This window comes from Pogoniulus pusillus, chromosome 13 (assembly GCF_015220805.1).
Source record: "Pogoniulus pusillus isolate bPogPus1 chromosome 13, bPogPus1.pri, whole genome shotgun sequence".
Taxonomy (NCBI): Eukaryota; Metazoa; Chordata; class Aves; order Piciformes; family Lybiidae; genus Pogoniulus; species Pogoniulus pusillus.
In genome coordinates, this window is record NC_087276.1 from 21,387,585 (window position 1) to 21,407,423 (window position 19,839).

Here is a 19,839-nt window from a genome sequence, read left to right on the forward strand (position 1 = left end):
AAGAGATGCCAGCATCACAAAGAGCAGAGGGGGACCCTGGAATCTCTGGAATTCCTGCTCTGTGTACATGTGGACATTTCTGAGGCTAATCTCTTCAAGAGCAGGCAGCACATGCACTCCCTCACCACTGCCCACCTCACCAGCTGTGGCCTCTCCTGCCCCAGCAGAAGAGGATGAAAAGTTCACAGAGTGGATTTCTCAGCTGGAAGAAAGGTAGAAACAAACACAATGTGAACTAGCACAGCAGGCACCTCACTGCCTGCTGCTAGGAATCACAGGCAAGTGGCTGATCTAAATACAGGCAGACGCTCCTCAGGAGCCAGCCACTGCATCCAGGAGTGGTGGAACTGCCTCCGGCCAAGGACCAGCCTTTGCTTCCCCACCCTGGGCACCAAACAGGGCAGGAGCCTCGAGCAAAACAACTCAGCCAGCCCCGAATGGACCTGAGCTCTTGGTCAACATGTGCTCAAGGCATCTGGTCAAGGCAAAGCTTTCCTGATGGACCTGCAGTGCTCCTTCTGATGCTCAGGAGCAGCAACAGTGGGAACCCAAGACTGGACTGGGATGTCTGGCTGCCCAGCTGCTCCAGCAGCTCCTTCCTACTGCTGGCTATTACTGCTGGCCTGCCCAGTGTGCTTGGGAAGGAAGTGCCCCAGCCCCTGAGTCTGAGAGCCTCCATCTCTCTCCAGTGTTTCAAGCACCCTCGCCCTGGCAGTGAAGTGCTGCACAAAGTTAAAATGCCCAGAAGAGAAAGTTGCTTTTGTTTCAGAGGAGATAAAAGATGTCAGTGAGGGAGGTTCTGCTCACAGAGGACTAAGGACCACACTGCTTGAGGACAGGCAACCCCAGGGTGCTTGGGCAAGGCAGTGCTGCTGCTACTGTCGGACCAGGCTTCCCCATCCCACCAAGTCTCTGGCTTTTGGACTTTTTGGTGACACAGCACAGGAGACTGGCACAGGCTGGCAGGCCACAATGCCACACCAACAGGTGATGCTTCAAAAGTCACTCAGGCCTCTCTAAAACCCAGAGTGGCCAGAGGTTTGCTGAGCCACAGCTGAAGAGGGCAGTGTGAGTGGTGGACATGGCAGCTACAGCATTGGGAGTCACTGGGTGGCAATGGGCAGTGCCAGCGCACCCACATCCCTGCTTCCCTTGCCTTTTGCAGTCATGTGAACTTACTAGCTACAGAACAGCTGTGTGATCTCTAGGTAAAAGAGAAATCCAGCAGAAGTGGCACTCTTGACACTTCAGAACAACCTGTGATTGTCCTAGGATTAACAGGGTCACAGGCTCCTCTGCCACTGGAATCCCTTTCCTCTTCCCTTTCCCTTTCCCTTAAGGTATCTCCACCAGCAGGACAGCTCAGCTTAATCTCACTTCCTTCACTCCTGCAGGTGAAGGAAATTGTTTGTTGCTTTAAAGCCTCTTCAGATGTTCTCTGGGGGGTTGATGAGAAGGAGGTGCTCAGCACTGCTGGGGAGAAGCTCAGGGATTAGAGACACCAGCTGCCAGCCCTGCATTGGCCAAAGGGACAGGACACCCCCCGTGAGACACATACTGTTGAGCAGGAGGCTGCCAGAAAGCTGGGCTGAAGGCTCCAACTTGGTGTAAAAGATTGGTGAAGGTATAAGAAGGCTTCGGCTTCTTGAAGCAGGGCTTCGATTCCAAGGACTGCGGGAACAGAGTGTGCCAATGCCTGCAGCAGGAGCAGCTCTTGCCAGCACAGGCTGCGATGTGTGAGTAGAGAGCACTCTCTGCTGAGCCAGCTCCTCATGGCAGCCTGGCTGCTGAGCAGGAGCAGCGTCTGGGTGGGACTCGTGGGAGGGAAAGGTGCCTGGGTGGATTTGAGCCCTGCAGCCCATCCTGCTGGATTCACAGGGCCTGACGCCAGCCCCACGCAGGCTGGGCACGGTTCTGGCAGCACAGGCTCGGCACAGGCCCCACACCTGCCCCATCGGTGGGCTAAGTTGGGAGGGGATTGAAGGAGAGTGTATCTCCGGCAGAAGCAAGGGTAGGTGCTGCAGTCTCAGACCGTCCGATGTCGCCCCTGTCCTCTGCAGGACAGGAGCTAGGAGCCCTGGGCTGAGGAGCTGGCAGTGCAGGCAGGGCAGTGCGTGCAGGCAGGGCAGTGCGTGCAGGCAGGGCAGTGCAGGCAGGCAGGGCAGTGCGTGCAGGCAGGGCAGGGCAGGCAGGGCAGTGCGTGCAGGCAGGGCAGTGCAGGCAGGGCAGTGCGTGCAGGCAGGGCAGTGCAGGCAGGCAGGGCAGTGCAGGCAGGGCAGTGCAGGCAGGCAGGGCAGTGCAGGCAGGCAGGGCAGTGCAGGCAGGCAGGGCAGTGCGTGCAGGCAGGGCAGTGCAGGCAGGGCAGTGCGTGCAGGCAGGGCAGTGCAGGCAGGGCAGGGCAGTGCAGGCAGGGCAGTGCAGGCAGGGCTGTGCAGGAAGAGTGCTCAATGTGCGCTGGCCCAGGGGCTAAGCCTCCCAAAGCTGCAGGCAGCTGCAGCCGCAGTCCCGGCCCTGTGCCACAGAATGGCTTAAATTGGAAGAGACCTTTGAAGCTCATCGTGTCCTACCATTAACGCAGCACAGCCAGGTCACCACTAAACCACGGCCCTCTGCACCACGTCTACACAGCTTTGAAACCCATCCAGCGATGCAGACTGCACCGCAAGCCTGGGTCAGGCCTCGGCAACCCATTTGTGGAAGAAATTGTTCCTGCCGTGCAAGTTAACCGCTGCCCTGGCACACACCCACCCCCTTGCCCCCCGTCCCGTCTCTCTCAGGTTACCGTTCCCTGCCGTCCCTGCGCTTCGTGACCGGCAGAGATCGCTACCGGTGCGCGGAAGGCAGCTCCGGACAGGGCTCTCAGCCGCACTTGCCAGGGTGCACCTCGAAAAATCATTTGCTGCAACCCCCCTGCAGAGCAGGATCGCCTGTACCAGATCACAGAGGCACACATCCAGGCGGGTCTTGAGTCCCTCCAGAGGGGCAGTCTCCACAACCCCCATGGGCAGCCTGTTCCAGTGCTCTGTCACCCGCACAGGGAAAAAACTCTTCCTCGTGTTTCCATGGAAATTCCTATGCCTGAGCTTCCACCCATTGCCCCTTGTCCTGTCACTGGGCATCATCGAGAGCTTGGCTCCCTCCTCTTGCCACTCGTCCTTTACGTATTTGTAAACATTGACAAGGTCACCCCTCAGTCTTCTCCTCTCCAAACCAGAGATCCCCAGCTCCCTCAGTCTCTTCTGGTGAAGAAGATGTTCCACTCCCTTCATCATTTTCGTGGCTCTGCGCTGGGCTTTCAAGCAGTTCCCAGCTTGAGAAACGTGATTTAACGAAGATTCTCTGCATCCTTGTCACTGATGTCTCCACAGGAGTCTTTCCCTGAATCAACAAAGTGTCCTTCCAAGGCAGCAGGGACCAGGCAGGCACAACCTGGACGTTTGAACTTTGGGGATAGTGTGGATGTTTCATAGGCCAGTGAATATGAACTTCTTCACCCGGGGAGGTGTAAAGCCTCATTGTAATGAACACGGGATGCAGGATGCAAGGAGGTGTGCACGTACAGGGCAGACATCTAGTAGGCAGGCTGGGAAGTTCGCACATTCCAAGTGCCTCAGCCAATGGAGGAAGAAGGAAGGTCGGTAGGATAAAGGATACAGGCAGGCTGTGTCCTCCAGCGATCCGAGAGCATCCACGGGGATTTTGCTCCCGGCGGACTCTGCCGCCCTCTACCGGCCAAGCGCTGTAAAGCCTCCTCCGTCTCCTGTGCGCACAGCGCCCCCTAGTGACAGAAGCTTTCCGTGCGTCGCAAGCCCTCCACAGCGGCCAACTACTGCTGCAGGTCAAGAGCCACCCTGGGGCAGTCTTCAGTGAGGGCTTTCAGAGGCCACACGACAGAAACTCTGCCCGCAGCCCACTGGAGTCGTTCCTCACTGAGTTCAGGCTGTCGTTAGGCTTCAGTAACTGCAGCAGGCTCCTGGATGTAATCTTCCCTTGAGCCCTTCCAGGCAACGCGGTTCACACTGAAGGCCACAGCTTGACCTGCTGTGTGAGGAAGACAATGGCTGCTGCCAGCAGGTCCTGGTCACCCAGTGACCTCCCCACAAGGCACTCCTGCAGGAAAGAAAGTGTTCCTAATATCTAACCTAGACCTCCAGTGGCACAACTTCAGGCCATTTTATCTTGTTCTTTCTCTTGCTGATTGAGAGAAGAGACCAACTCCCACCTGGCTCCAACCTGCCTTCAGGGAGTTGCAGAGAGCAATGAAGTCACAGAATCACAGAAACACCCAGGTTGGCAAAGCCACTCAGGATCACCAAGGCCAACCTAGAACCTTACTCTACAAGATGCACTTTTTAAACCATATCCCTAAGCACTACACCCAAACGACCCTTGAACCCATCCAGGGTGGGTGACTCCACCACCTCCCTGGGCAGCTCATTCCACTCCATGAAAAACTTTTTCCTGATGTCCAATCTAAACCTCCCCAGTCTCAGCTTGAGGCCATTTCCCCTTGTTCTATCTCCAGTTACCTGTGAGAAGAGCCCAGCAGCAGCCTCTCCACAATGTCCCTTCAGGTGGTTGTAGACAGCAATGAGGTCTCCCTTCAGCCTCCTCTTTTTCAAACTGAACAGCCTCCCCTCAGCCTCCTTTTCTCCAGACTAAACCAACCCCAGTTCCTTCAGCTGCTCCTCGTAAGATCTGTTCTCCAGACTCCAAACATCAGCCCAAACCCACCAAGCTCACATCCTGCATCTCTCTCCTGTAAGGGCAAGGGGCTGCATGAAGACATCCCAGATGCAGAATTCCTCATGGAATGGTTCATGGAGCGACTTTGAACAGAACACAGAGGGATATGCAGGCAGGAGGCAGAAGGCAGTAGCTTTATTTTAGGACTAGCACATAGGCACCGGGTAGAGCCTGAATGGTGAATCTCCACAGTCCCACTGTCAGATGGCATCACCGTGGGTCAGAAATTCTGCTCCTCTGAAAGTATCCACGTACAAATACCAAAGGGATTGGAGTTGGAGCTAGTCTGGAGAGTTACAACAGGTAGCAAAATCTATGTACAGCAGTTTCACCTCTGTCGTGAGAGTTTTCAAACGGATCTCCGGTGGCTTAGGTACTGAAGATGGTTTTTTTTTCAGAAAAGAGAAGTGATCGACTGACAGTGATGTCTGCAAGATCCAAAATGGGAAGAGGAGCTGAGGGAGCACCACCCTGTCCTCACCACTGGGACAGGGCTGCACCTCTGGGAACACAGAGCTGGCACCTACCTGGCAATTCAAGCCGTGTCCATGGAGAGCAGCGGTGAAAATCGGCTTCACTTTCTACAGCAGGGCTTAAAAAACCACTGAAACCCCCAAAGTTTGATGGCCCTAAGGTCTCCCATGAATAATGCACCACTTGGTGAGTCCACACTTGAGCAGAGCTGCAGTGAGAGCTCTTGCTCTGGCAATGGACAGGGGAAAGGTGGTCGAGAAGGTGACCTACTCTAGGCTTGCTGGAGCACTTCTGCGGGGCAGGGTGGTGGGTCTGGAAGGCAACGGCTGCGTTGTGCATGGAATAATGCCTCAGCAGAAGGTTTGCTGCCTGAAAGCACTCGGGGCTTGGTGTCCTCCACAGGTACACGCACTGCCCAGGAGATGCTGCTATAGCCCTTTTTTGCTGGGGGACAGCTCAGAGGGAATGAACTCATCTCAGTCAAGATCAGATGGTGCTGGAAGATGGAGCGGCAGGCTTGGAGAGCTCCCTAGGTATGCTCAGCCTGACCAGCTGGTCAGACAGTAGAGGGACTCTCAGGACTCCAGCTCCTAGAGTGAGTCAAGTAGGGCAGGGGAGGGATTTCTCACTGGGCTCTGTCCTCCTCTTTGGAGGTGGTTCTCAGGACTGCAGAGGACTCCGCTTCTTTTCAGGCTACCAAGGAGCTGCACTTTCCAAGGAGGCAACAAAATGCTCAGGGATTTGTCTCCGTGTGAGTTCAAATGAGTCATGTGCTGATGGTGTCAAGCTCTTGGGAAGTTACCACACCTTGAAGCAAAGCTGGTGGCTGATGAGGACTCAGAGCTTTCCTTCCTCTCCAGCACAGCTGAGAAGAACCAGCCTGGATCCATACTTGGGACCATGTGGATGTGCCAGAAGGATTCTGCAAGGTCATACTGCTTTCCATTGTCACTGGCCAGCAATGGTGGGGGATTAAAGCTTCTGGGCCACCTCTGGTGATCTCCAGGTGTGTTGACGTGGAGCTCAGGCCCACTGTGCTACTCAAGGACAGAAGGGCTTGGAGAAGGATTTGGGAGGACCTCAGCAGCATTGCTCCTCAGGGTCCCAGGTGGGCAGGTGCTCGTGGTAGCCCTTGTCCCCCTTCCCCACCCAACCTGCTCTGGCTCCACAGGAAGTCTCTGGCCAGGATCAAAGCTCAGCCACGACGCTGTGGGGACAAGGGGAAGGTCTCCAGCAACTGCTGGTGTGAGTTGTGTGTGTTCTGGAAACATGAGAGAGTGGAGTTGTACCCAGAGGTGTCTGAAATCTTGGACTCAGTGGCACACTGGAGATGGAGGATGCTACAAAAGCTCTGGCTGAGACCAGCATGGTATGTCCCTGTGCCTCACCCTTACATCCATCCACCGTCACCTCTGGTGCCTTTTCGGTGTCCAAACTGCCCCAAACTCTTGGTCCATGGTTCAGTTGGTGGTGGCAGGTGACAGCAACATATTTACAACCAAACTCAACAGGAGCAAATTGCACTTTGTTGTCAGTAACCTGTTGCACCTCATGCTGCTCCAGGCCCATCACCAGGCAAGAGGGGAGGTCATCCTGGGGCTGCGCTGGCTCTCGCCGACCTGCACATCGCTGAGTGCCCGCTGCAGGGAGAGAGCAAAGAAATGGTTCCTCCTGTCCAACCTAAAACTCCCCACATGCAACTTCAGACCATTTCCTCTTGCTCTATCCCTTGGTTGAATGAGGCCTTGAGCGACCTGTTCTAGTGGGAGGTGTCCCTGCCTATGGTGGGGGGTTGGAACTGGATGATCTTTGAGGTCACTTCCAGCCTAAACCATTCTATGATTCTAGGGCACTAGAGATAAGAGACCAACATCCACCTGGCTCCAGCCAGGGAGTTGTAGAGAGTTAGGTTGTCTCCCCTCAGCCTCCTCTTCTCCAGGCTGAACACCTCCAGCTCCCCATGCTAGTTTGAAGCTAGTTAGAATGTTTTGGTGAGAAGAATTAGATCACAGGCTGTGCAAGAGTAACAATGCTGATGTCTACTGCACTCATAGGCTTGCTGAGAGGTATAACAACAAGACTGTAAATATAGATAAGACATTTGGTCACTGCCTGGGCTCTGAGCTGCATTTTTTCTCTCTCTAACCTAACTTGCTGTCTCTCTGATTAATCCACCTGCTTCCTACCCCCCCTGGCTGACCCTCCAGTCTTCCTTGGGCACAAGGCAATGTCTGAGGTAAGGTAGAGAGGGGTGGGAGAAGGTGGAAGGGCAGTTAGGAGCCCCTCCTGGAGACTCAGGTTTCTGGGAGAGGAGTTGTGTTTCTGTATTACCTTTTACCTTGTACATTTCTGTATATAGCTGTATATATACTGTAAATATCTGCTTGTATCTTGTGCTAAGCTCTAAATATAAGCTTCATTCAATTTCCAGAGCTGGCTGAGTCTAGTCTGGGTGATTTCCAAAGTGGGGGGGTCAGGTAACACCCAAACCATCACACTCCCTCAGCTGTTCCTCACCAGCCCTGTTCTCCAGACCCTTCACCAGCTTTGATGCCCTTTTCTGGACCTGCCTCAGCCCTACAATGTCCCAAACCTGAACCCAGGATTCAAGGTGCAGCCTCACGACTCCCACAGCTCACAGGTAAAACTCTTCAGTGACATCCAACAGGAAAGCCTTGGCTGGGTGGCTTTGGGAAGTGTAGCTCACCTCAAACTTGCTCATGAATTCTGCAAAGATGCCAAAGAAAGCTTCAGAAGTTGTCATCTTGGAGTCTTCCCCGAAGAAGGACAACACCTTGCTGAACTCTTCCATGGCCTTGTGCTGTAGGTCATCCAGGGATCGCATGGCAGGCTGGGCACTCTCCAGGAAGGACTAAGGGAAGTGGCTTAAGGAAAAAGAAAAGGCTGCAGTGTGGGGCTGGCACAGGTCAGAATCACTTCTGGTTTCATCTTGGGTCTGAGGAAGGACCTGCTGCATATGCCAAGGGAGCCTGCTGACCTCCGCTGTCCCTAGCAGCACTTCCCTTAGAGAAAACATAGAATCCCAAATGCCAGGTTGGAAGGGATCCCAAGGATCACCTGGTCCAAACTTTCTAGGTGATAGAGCAGTTGAAATGAGCTGGCCCAGCACCCTGTCAAGATGAGTCTTCAAACTGTCCAATGTAGGGCAACCCACCCCTTCCCTTGGGAGATGATTCCAGTGTCCAGCTGTTTTCATGAAGAAACATTTCTCCTGGAGTCCAGTCAGAATCTCTCCAGGATTAACTTGCCCCCATCGCCCCTTGTCTTTTCCATGGGACCCTTGTCAAAGAGGAGTCTCCATCCTCCTGGTAGCCACACTGAAGATGGAGACTCCCTGTTCACAAGGGAAGGAAGGATCTTGGGAAGCTTTCTGGCCCTGTGGCACCATGTTTCTAATATGCAGAGCTGGTGGCCACCACAAAAGCTGTTTCCCCTGCTGGCTAAGAGTGGAGAGTGGAGGTTTCCACCACCCTCTCACCAAGTGCTGAGATGGTCCTTTGTTGCCACCAGCCACAGCTCTGCTGCTTACCAGGGAGGCACAAAGCCGATGGGCTGGTGCTGTGGGGGGCAGGAGGTCATGCTGGGGTTTGACCCCTTTACAGAAGGATACAGTCATGACGATTGCAAATCTGTCCTCTGCAGTGGCTGGCATGCTGTGACAGGCCATCTGTATGTCACTGACAGTGGTGTGCAGGTCCTTCAGGTCAGCAGTCAGCATCCTCTGGTTCACTGCAAGAGAAGAGAGGAGTCAACAGCATCAGGAGACAGCTCTGGCTGCTTCTTGCAGCAAGACATGGGCATGGGCCAGGGTGGTTCAGGCTGGCTGGCTGCAGGGCTCTGCCCAGCCTGTCCATCTTGTCCAAGGTGTGGTGGTCAACTAGACCTTCCTGCTGACCTCCATCAGATTGCCAGCAGCTGTTGCTGGGTGCTTGGGCCAAGAGATGCCAAGAACCTCAAAGGGTGCCTGGAACATGCCATGTTCATGCAGGACTCAGCAGCAAAAAGGTGGTCATGGATACAGGGGGCACCCACCAGCAGCTTGACCAGGATTACAATGGCCTATTGGGTTGGGAATCTCTCCAGAGGAGATGACTCCAGAACCTCTCTGGGCAGCCTGCTCCAGGGTTCCAGCACCCTCACAGGAAAAATTTTCTCCTTGACTTCAAACAAAAGCTCTGGATTTGTGCCCATTGCTCCTTGTCCTGTCACTGGGCACCACTGAGCAGAGTCTGGCCCCATCCTCTTGCACCCCACCCTTGCTGGGCATTGATGAGATTCCCTCTCAGGCTGCTCTTCTCCAGGGTCAACAGCTTCAGGGCTCTCAGCCTTTCCTCACAAGAGAGGTGCTCCAGTCCCTTAACTATCCTCATGGCTCTCCATTGGACTAACTCCAGTAGCTCCCTGTCCTTCTTGAGCTGGGCAGTCCAGAACAGTCCAGAACAGTCCAGAACCACTTCTGCAAGCCAGGGACAGAGCCTTTTCCAAGCACTTCCACGCGTGGTGGTGTGGGACCGATGGGACCTCCCCTGTCACTAAGGTTATGCCTTCCTAACCCCATCCTCTCACTCAGGACCATTCCTCACTCATTTGGGCCATCTCCTGTCAACATGACTGATTCTGGACCTCACAAAACCACATGGGAGGAGACCCCACAAAACCACCAACAGGAGCAATGAAGCTTGCAGGTGCTTTTGTTCCTTTACCTTTGGCAGCAAGCGGCACTGTGGGAAGATCCTTGGCAAAGCCCAGGAGCTCTGGGAAATGTTGGCTAAGTGATTTGGCAAGGATGTGCAGGAAGGTGGATTTCCCATCAACTGTCTTGGTTGTGTTCAGCTAGGGCAAAAGTTAAGAAGAAGGTAGAAGTTCAGGAGATTCCTATGCAGAGCAGGGTTCACCAAGCACCCTAACACCCAGGGCTCCTCTGTCCTACTTGGCTCACCCTGCAGTCATGTGTGTGGTGATTCCCATTTGGATCAATGATTAAATGGGTTAATTAATGTTCACACAACACCTTAGGCCCATGTCTGCAGCACTGAAATGCTAAGGAATGTCTCCATCCCTTAGGATAGGTACCTCAGGATGTGGTTTAATGGCTTGGTGGTGTTGGGTCAGTGGTTGGATTCAATCATCTTAGAGGTCTTCTCCAAGCAAACCAATTCTGTGATTCCATGATTCCTTTACAAGGCTGTCATAGAAACACAGAATGGTAGGTGTTGGAAGGGACCTCTGAAGATCATCCAGTCCTATCCCCCTGCCAAAGCAGGATCACCTAAAGCAGGTCACACAGGAACGCATCCAAGTGGGTCTTGAAAGTCTCTACAGAAGGAGACTCAGTGCCTCTCTGGGCAGCCTGCTCCAGGGCTCCAGCACTCTCACAGTGAAGAAGGCTTTCCTCATGTTGAGGTGGAACTTCCTGGGTTCCAATTTGCATCCATTGTCCTTTGTCATATCACAGGCACCACTGAAAAGGGCCTGGCCCCAGCTTCTTGGCCCCCACCCTTCACATATTTGTAAACATCAATAAGATCCCCTCTCAGCCTTCTCTTTATCAGGTTGGTGATGTGGTCCCACATCACCAACCTGAGTAGAGGGGGAGAGGAACCTCCCTTGACCTGCTGCACCACTGTTCCCCTCCCCTCAGGAGTCCCACAATGATCCATGTGGGATAAAAGACTTTCATTTTCTCCCACCCCATGGCCAGAAGGACTGGGACTCAGGTCCCAGCACACTGAAGCACCAGACTATGGTCAGAGCTACTCTGAAGTCAACTCTGCACCTCGATCCTTTCCCTCTCACTGGTCCCTGGTCTGGGAGCTGCTGCACAAGGAGCCTTGTGTGAGGACAGGCATGGTGGTCCAAGCCCTTGGAGCTGCTGCCATTGGTGTCCCCTGCACAGGACCAAGTGTGCTGTGTCTTACCTCGGTGAGGAAGTTGATTTTGAAGCCAGTTGTTTTGCTGGTCTTAGGCTGCCCATTGTTCAGGTAGTTTCCCATTGCCAGCACAAACTGCAAAGAGAAGCCCCAGTGGTAGTCAGTGACCTCCAGCCTTACATTGTCCCATCTCCCATCTTCTTTTGTACCTGCTTTTGGGTCACTGAGACCTACCAACAGGTGGGACAGAACCTTCCTTCTGTCTACAGGATGCTGGGAGAATGCCCTTGTTGGAAATAGTGGAACTGGTTGCCCAGAGAGGTGGTGGAGGCCCCATCCCTGGACACATTCAAGGTCAAACTTGTTTTGGCCCTGAGCAACCTGCTCTAGCTCTATTTGGAGATGTCCCTGCTGACTGTGGGGGTTGGGCTAGATGACCTTTGAGGGCATTTTGTGATTCTTGTACTTTTAGTGCCAGGTCACTTCTGCTGCTCAGAGCAGCCCTAATAAAACCTTATTCTGCTCATCCTCCAGCCCCACCACAGCCAAAGGAGAACTTCAGTGGGCTCTGCTGTGTTCCTGGGTGACTTTCTGGCTCCTGCAGCCCCGCCTGTGCTGTGGGTGGGTGTGTGGCCATCTGCCATCTGCTCTCCTGCATCCTCCCCATACCATGATCCCCACAGGGGAGTCCCAGGGCACAGCTATGGTGCTGGAGCTACATTCAGCTCTCTGTGAGCTTCCTTCAAGCTGCTGATCCCTTGTAGGTTCTCCCGTGGACACTGAGGACCCCCGGTGGCTGTTAGCAGAAGGAAGGACTCTTCTGACCTCCAGGATCTTAGCCAGCTTCTTGCTGCTTTTCAGCTCCAGAGAAGCCTTGCAGATGCACTCGTAGCTGGCCTTGATCTCCTCTGTCTTCTCCTGCAGGGTGGTCTTAAAGTGAAGGCTGCGCAGGCGGATCTTGTACTCTGGGACTGACAACATCTGAGAACAAAAGAGGGATACACTCCTACTGTCCCCATGAGCCAAAACCCCTCCTAGAAGGCGCTTTCCCTGGTGTTTCTCCCTGTACATGAAGACATTATGGATCTGTGAGTGAGAGGACACCATGAAGCAGCTGCTGGAGCATCACTCAGCCTGAGCAGCACTGTCCATCAGTCCCTATGACCAATGCCCCCAGCTCTCCCCATTCCACAGCAATGTACAGATCAGTCTCCCACTGGCTGCTTCCTCTTGCTGTGTGTTCTCCCCTCCAGCTTGCTTGCAGCAGGACATTCCAGGGACACTGCACATGGAGATCTCAAGATGGTCAGAAGGCTGGAGCATCTCCACTATGGGGACAGGCTGAGGGAGCTGGGGTTGTTCAGTATGGAGAAGGCTTCTCCAGGGAGACACCTTGGATTAGCCTTCCAGTGGCTGAAAGGGCCTACAGGAGATTTGGAGAGGGACTTTTTACAAGGTTTGTAGTAACAGGATGAGGGGCAATGGCTCAGAGCTGCAAGAAGGGAGATTTAGGCTGGAGATTAGGAAGAAATTCCTGCCAGTGAAAGTGGTGAGGCACTGGAACAGGTTGCCAAGGGAAGCTGTGGATGCCTCCTTCCTGAAGGTGTCCAAGGCCAGGTTGTACGAGGCCTTGAGCAAACTGCTCTAGTGGAAGGTGTCCCTGCCTACGGCAGAGAAGTTGGAACTGGATAATCTGCAAGGTCCCTTCCAACCCAAACCATTCTGTGGATCTGTGAATCTCTTTCCTCTTGGAGCATGTCCCTGCCCAGGGGTACCTGCAGCACAAACTGGTCGGGCTCACTCAGCTTGCTGGGGTTCTCCTTGTAGCTCTGGAAGCGCTGCACCTCCTCCCCGTCCGGGGCGTAGAGCAGGAGCTGCTTGATGTGGGAAGGCTCCAGGCGATCTGTCTCCATTGTCATCAGGATCTGGCGCAGCTCCATGTGCGACAGCTTCAGGTGGGCTATCAGGATGGCTGAGGACAAGGCAGGTGTGTCACTTGGGAGGGGATGGGGACAGGACCCTGGGGGGTGGCTGTGCTGCCTGGCAGGATGGGGCCAGGAGGAGAAGCTCAGTCTCTCCACAGTGTGAGAGTGATGTGGACTTCTCTGTGTGCCCACACTGGCTCACACTTGGCCCTGGAGATAGGGAGGGCTTTCTGCTCCTCAAATCCTTGCACAGGCTGCATGGGGACCTTGAGGAATCACTTGGGTCCTGCAGAGGCCCCAGGCTAATGCATCTTGTACATCACCAATGCACCAGCCTGGGCTGCACTGGAATCCACCCCAGCGCCACCTCCTCTCTCACAGCCTTCACAGCCAGAAGACCAGGGCCTCAGAGGGTCTCACCAAGCCCTCCCACCATCCTTCCTACCAGAAGTAGCACTGATTCTTCACCAGCAGGGCCATGCAGACTGTCCCTCTCCCTCCCCAGGCCAATGAGTCACATCCCATCTCCATCTCTTCTGTAGAGCCTTCCCCTTTCCCCCCTCCTGGAGGGTCTCTGGGCTGCAGGAACAGCTCAGAGCAGCAGAGCTATGCAGGGATCATGCTCATGGGATCATGCTCATGTAGCCTTCTTGCTTTTACCTTTCCAGCTCTCTACATCCCTGGTCCCACCTCTGGGCCCGTTTGGGAGGTAGGTTCACCCTGGCATTTACTTACATGTGTTGTAGGCCTTTTTGTGGGACAAAATCTCAACCACATCTTTCTTTTTAAAGTTTTCAGGCATGACAGTTGGCTCTGGAAGAGAAACTGAAAGATTTAATCATGGGTAAGGACAGGCTCAGCTGGCTCCAGTGGAGGAAAAGAAAAAAATCTGTCCTGAAAACAGTGCAACCATGAGTGAGAGGAGGAGAAGTGATGCTTTGCACACAGCAATGGCTCCAGGAGTCCTTGAATTCTGCGATTCAAAGATCTCCTCAGTGGAGGACTCACTTGGAGCTGAAAAAGGTAAAACAACAGGTGAAGACACAGAAAATCTCCATTTGTCCCCCTAAAAAAGATAGCCCTTAAGGAGAATCCCACTTCATCCCATTCCACTGCCAGTTCTAGCTGTATCTGGGACCTCCCTGCAGGTATTCAGGGGCAGGTTGGATGGGACCTTGAGCAACTTTGTCTAGTGGGAGGTGACCCTGCCTCCATTGACACTGCCCATAGCAGCAGGGCTGGAACTAGGTGATCTTTAAGGTCTCTTCCAACTCAAGCCAACTCAGCACCCCAAGCCTGGACCCTTACTCTGGGTTTGCAGCACCCAGTAACCCTGTTGGATGGAAGATCCCAGTTGGTGTGTCTGCAGGAGACCCCCACTCAAGAGCGACCGGGGAGGTAGCACTGGCAGGAAGCTACAGACCCCATGCCTAGGTTCTGAGGGAACTAACTTTATGTATAAAGAAAAATGTTGCCTGTGATGCTCTCCATGGATTGAGAAATGCTCTGATGGCTTTTTCAGGGCTGAGTTCTCCAAGTAACATAGCTGCATCCCTGAACCTGCAGCCATTATAGCCACTGCAGCACAAGGTGGTGTCCACGCATGCCAACAGCCCAGCTGACTGTCAGTGCTGGCACTGGGCAGTGGTGCTGGCACACACCAGTGCTCTCAGTGGGGTGGGGATGGCCAGGCTGGTGCTATGAAGGCTGGGAAGCAGCACAGCAGGCAGTGAAAGCCTCCAGCTGAGTTTCACTGCCCTGCTTGATTGGGATGTGGTGTGAAGACAGCAAACATCAGCCAAAAAGATTAAGGAAGTGAGATGTTCTCCACCTTAATGATCTGCTGTGCCACCAGCCACAAATCCCCAGGATGAATGAGGTCTGTGCCACAGGTGATGCTAGACCAGGCGTTGCTTTGCTGCCCACCAAGCCCCAGCTCCTCCCAGTGCCTGAGTCTGTGGCTAATACCAGGACCTTGCTTTAGGGCTCAGATACTTACTTGTAGGCTTCTGTGTCCCAAAGTGCAGCTCCAGGTCAAGGTATTTGACCATATCGCTCAGCTTGTCATAATCTGAGTCTTCCCCAAGCTGCAGGAAGAGAAAGAGACAGAAGCTGTAGCACAGAGGACAGCCTAACACTGCCCACCTGCACTGATCCACCTTTCCTCCACCCCACACTAAGCTTGGTGTCCCCAGAAGAAACCAGGACAGGTCACTAGCACTGCCCTGTAACTGGAGACTGCCATCATGAACCCTGTGCAGAAACCAGAGCCTGGTGAACCATTCACCTCTCTGGAGGTAGCTCCAACACAAGTGCCTGGGCCCATCCAGTGGGACCCAGGAGGAAGAAACCTGAAGCTTTCACCCCATTTTATCACAACCCACAGCTGCCTCATGGATCCATTTAGCTTCTGTTTCAGCTGAAAGCCTGCAGAGCACTGCTGCTCTTCACCTGCTACTTGGCCATGTGGCTTCAGTGAGAGACAAAGTGGGAATTCCAGAAACTTGGAGAAGGTTTTGCATGTAAAATAATCACCAAGAAGAAGCTTCTTGTTCTCAGGAGAGGGACCTGCAGGATTTCAAATGCCTTCTGCATGGTGGGTGTCTATAGGACTGGAGGATGGCCACACAGCTCTTCTCTGGTTGCTTGAGACATGGAAAGTATGGGATGACAACACACAGTCCTCACCATGAGAGACACAGAAGCTGGAAGTTAGACTCCAGCTTCTCCCTGCAGGGACTGGAAACCACCTGGAACTCTGTAACACTCCAGGTCCATAATGCCAAGGGATTATCACATCTTTGTCCCACTCCTCACCTCTGCTTTCCCCCTCTGTTGTCCTCCCCTGTCTTGGTGCTCTCCCTATCACTCTACTTTCAACCTTTCTCCTGGCTTCCCACTGACAAAACCTCCTGCAGCTGCAGAATATGCCTGGAGGCAGCTGCTGTCCATGTCAGCCCTCAAAGAGCAGGAGAGCCAATGCTCCTCAGCACGCTGCAGCCAAACCTTGCCTCTCAGCTGCTTTCCACAGCCTCTTCTCACCCCTCCGCTTTTGGTCCAGTTAAAAGGATGAAAAGAAACCTGAAGCTTTCTGCATCATGGCATCTCCAGAGCTCACTCCCTTGGACAAGGTGTTCAGTTGGTGGCCCATCGAGAGGTCAGAACACAGTGCTCCAGGGAGGGGAGAGCTCTGGGCAGGATCAGGAGCAGTGCCCTTGGATGCTGTGCAGCCTAGGCACAGGGAATAGGGAATCCCTCCCCGCACCACACGTTGGTCCCTTGCCCGCCACTCTGCTGCCAAGGCCATACCTGTCCCCAGATGGTCCCTTCTGAGTTCTCCACCTGCTCCCACCGCAGCCTCTTGACGCTCATGTGGTTGGACTCGCTGCGGCGGTGCAGCAGCCCCCGGTGCAGCGGTGGGGCACAGGGTACTGGGGGTGGGGGGGGTGGAGGTGGGGGGGGTGGGATGGGGTGCAGGTGGCCCACAAGGGATTTAGGGGCAGGTGATGTGCTGGCCTTGGTGGCTTCCACCTTGCTGGGGACAGTCTGGGGGTCGTGGAACTGCAGGGGGGGTGGCGGAGGTGGGGGGCTGAGTGGCGGAGGGGGGATGTGGTCTGAGAGCGTGGAGTAGGTGAGGGAGCTGCCCTCGTCGCTGCTGCTGATGTACTCGCTGCTGCTGACGTCGTTGGTGACATAGCTGCCCTGGTCATCGTGGAAACTCATCTAGGTGAGGGACAGAGGAGAGGATGAAGATGCCACTTAAGACCCCAGGGGGGTCTTAAGTCACAGAAACACAGCATGATAGAATCATAGAACAGTGCAGGTTGGAAGGGACGTCTGGAGATCATCCAGTCCAACCCCCCTGCTGAGGCAGGGTCACTATAGTCCACACAGGAATGCATTCAGGTGAGTCTTGAAAGTCTCCAGAGAAGGAGACTCCACAACCTCCCTGGGCAGCCTGCTCCAGGCCTCCAGCACCCTCACACCAAAGAAGTATTTCCTCACGTTGCAGGGGAACTCCTGGGTTCCAGTTCGTGCCCATTGTCCCTTGTCCTATCACAGGACACCGTTGAAAAGAGCCTGCCCCCTTCTCCTTGACACCCATCCCTCAGATACTTGTGAACATTCACAAGATCCCCTCCCAGGCTGCTCTTCCCCAGGCTGAGCATCTCCAGGTCTCTCAGCCTTTCCTCACCACACAGATGTTCCTGTCCCCACCTGGCTGTGTTCCTGTGTGATCTGGTGTAGGTGATCCTGCTCAGGCAGGGGTTTGGACTTGATGATCTTTTGAGGTCCCTTCCAGCCCCTGACATTCTATGATTCTGTGATCATGCTCATAGCTTCTGTTGGACACCCTCCAGCAGATCCTTTGTCCCTCTTGAACTTGCCCAGAACTGGCCACAGCACTCTGGATCCCCAGCCAGGCAGCTGCCATCTCCCTCCACCACCCACAGAGCTCCAGGGCATGTGCCCAGAGGTGCAGGCTGCACGATGGGTGATGGTCCCACAGCCATGGCACACGAAGACCCTGCACCAAGCTCACCTCCTCGTAGTCGTTCTCAGGGGTGAGGAAATCATCCACGATGGTGACTCGGTGTCCCAGCTGCTCGCTGAGGGCATCCAGAAAGCGGTCGGTGTCGCGGCTGCGGGGTGGCCTGGAGAAGGTGAAGAGCTTCTTCCTCCTGCTCAGAGGGCTGAGGGAGTAGTTGCGGTGCTTGGGGGACGGGGCCGGGCTGCTGTCCAGGCTGACGTAGGGGTTGGACTCGGTGCTGCATGGGGAGGCCACGCTGCTGTGCAGTCGGTAGTAGCACTGCTGGGAGCCCAGCGCCTCGCTCGGCCATGGCAGACCCATCCCTGCCTTGCGAGCACCTGCGGGGACACAGCTTGGCTGGGAGGGTGTCCTGCATTGGTTGGTCCCCGCAGCCCCAAGCTATGGGGTGTGGTGAGCCCCAGCACAGCACTGGGTCACGGAGCCATAGAACAGCCTGCTTGGAAAAGACCTTTAGATCATGGAGTCCAACCAAAAACTAACATCAAGACCTTCAGCAACCTGGTCTAGTGGAAGATGTCCCTTCCTATGGTGGGGGAGGGTGGAACCAGATGATCTTTAAGATCCTTTCCAACCCAAATCATCTATGATTCTAAGATGTCCCTGAACGCAGCTGTTAGATCATGTCCCTAAGATCCCCTTCCAAGTGTCTTTTAAAATCCAACAGGATTCACAGCCTGGTCCAGTGACCCTTTTGGTGAGTAAAGTTCTCCTAAAATCCAATCTCAACCTCTCCTGGTACATATTGAGGCCATTTCCTCTTGTGCTGTTACCTAATACTAGGAAGAAGAGATCAGCTCCCACTTCAACCTCCTTTCAGGGAGTTATAGAGAGCCAGAAGGTCTCCCCTCAGCCTCCTTTTCTCCAGGCTAAACAACTCCGGGTTCCTCAGCTGCTCCTCACCAGCCCTGTTCTCCAGACCCTTCCCCAGCTTTGTTCCCTTCTCTGGACATGTACAAAACCCTCAAATGTCCTTTTTCAAGTCTGGGGGCCAAAACGGAACACTGGATGTGAGGATGTGGCCACACCAGTGCCCAGTGTAAGATCCCCACCCTGGTCCTGCTGCCCACATCATTCCTGAGACAGGCCAGGATGTGACATAAGATGATGGTGCAGCCTGTGAAGAGCAAAGACGTCTTGGGCATCCCATGAGATTCATCATCCCACACATCCCACTGCCATCCTGCAGATGCCACTTTGCAGGAGCTGTCCCTAGGCTCACAAGTGGCACTAGCTCCACTTTGTTATAAAATGGCACTAAGAGATGATGTCTTCTCCTCCACCTGCCTGGCCAACACCACCCACCACCACCTGACACCCCCCAACCCTGCCTCTCTCATGCCATGGGAAGTACCTGCAGCATGTGCCAGCTCTTGGGCAGGAGGTGATGCTCTGGTCAGGACAGCATTGCCCATCTTGCCAGCAAAGCTGCCAATCAGGCGGTTCTCCAGCTCAGCATAGACAGCTGACATCTGAAAAGGAGAGCAAAGAGCTGCTGCCCATGTCCACATTGAGACAGGACTTGGGGAGCCACCAGAGACCTGACATGCCCTGAGGACAGCAAAGCCACCTCAGACCCATCAGCTTCCAGACTCTTGTTCTATAAAGGAGGGCTCCACCCCAAGGCAACTCTGCCTCCTCTAAAGCTCCCCAGGATCTTCTCACTCAGAGAAAGACCCTGACAGTCACCAGCCTTATCCAAGAGGACTGATTGCCCAGCTCTGAGACAAGCACCTGAGGATGTTACCAGCCCCAGCAGGTACTTAGGTGCAGACACATCCTTCCCCTGATCCCTTTTTTCTGCTTTCTTGCATTAAAATGGAAGGACTCAAGCTGCTGAGCCTCCCTGTGAACACAACAGTCCTGCACACACCAGCAAAGCTCTTCCCAGAGGAGTTCCCAGCCCCACAGGAACTCACCATTTTGGGGTTAGGTGTCTCTGGGAGGGATGTGCCATCACCAGCCTGTCTCTCTCCAGGGATCAAGCGAACAGGGACCTCCACGGTGTCACTCTGGCCTGCCAGGGAAGGAAGAGACACACCAGTCAGGAACCTCTCCTTCTACCCCTGCTGCCCAGGGCTTTTGGTGGTCCTGACCCATCTTGGTGTCCCCTGTCTCCTGAGGAGACCAAAGCTGTGCTTTAGCCAGGCACACAGCAAAGCACCAGGAGGGATCCCAATAGCCCCATGCATGTAGCTGCCTGGGAAACAGGGAATGTCCCCCTGTACTGGGCACTGCTGAGGCCACATCTTGA

General features: G+C 54.4%; 1 protein-coding gene across 5 annotated transcripts in view; it reads right to left on the minus strand.

Moving 5' to 3' along the window:
* Positions 1–4,858: 4,858 nt before the first annotated feature.
* The window catches only part of GRID2IP (Grid2 interacting protein), a 47,809-nt gene continuing 32,828 nt past the window's right edge, over positions 4,859–19,839 (minus strand). For 3 of the 5 annotated variants that reach the window (XM_064153447.1, XM_064153448.1, XM_064153445.1), the window contains 13 exons: positions 19,505–19,602; positions 18,940–19,057; positions 17,580–17,905; positions 16,346–16,759; positions 15,036–15,123; positions 13,772–13,849; positions 12,887–13,083; positions 11,937–12,092; positions 11,160–11,246; positions 9,945–10,074; positions 8,852–8,970; positions 7,928–8,092; positions 4,859–6,860 (listed from right to left, as the gene is read on the minus strand). In XM_064153447.1, the coding sequence (XP_064009517.1) occupies positions 6,789–6,860; positions 7,928–8,092; positions 8,852–8,970; positions 9,945–10,074; positions 11,160–11,246; positions 11,937–12,092; positions 12,887–13,083; positions 13,772–13,849; positions 15,036–15,123; positions 16,346–16,759; positions 17,580–17,905; positions 18,940–19,057; positions 19,505–19,602 (2,048 nt within the window). In that variant the 3' untranslated portion in view covers positions 4,859–6,788. Of the gene's footprint in view, positions 6,861–7,927; positions 8,093–8,851; positions 8,971–9,944; positions 10,075–11,159; positions 11,247–11,936; positions 12,093–12,886; positions 13,084–13,771; positions 13,862–15,035; positions 15,124–16,345; positions 16,760–17,579; positions 17,906–18,939; positions 19,058–19,504; positions 19,603–19,839 lie in introns of all 5 variants that reach the window. The other 2 variants (XM_064153446.1, XM_064153444.1) reach the window with 1 other exon arrangement.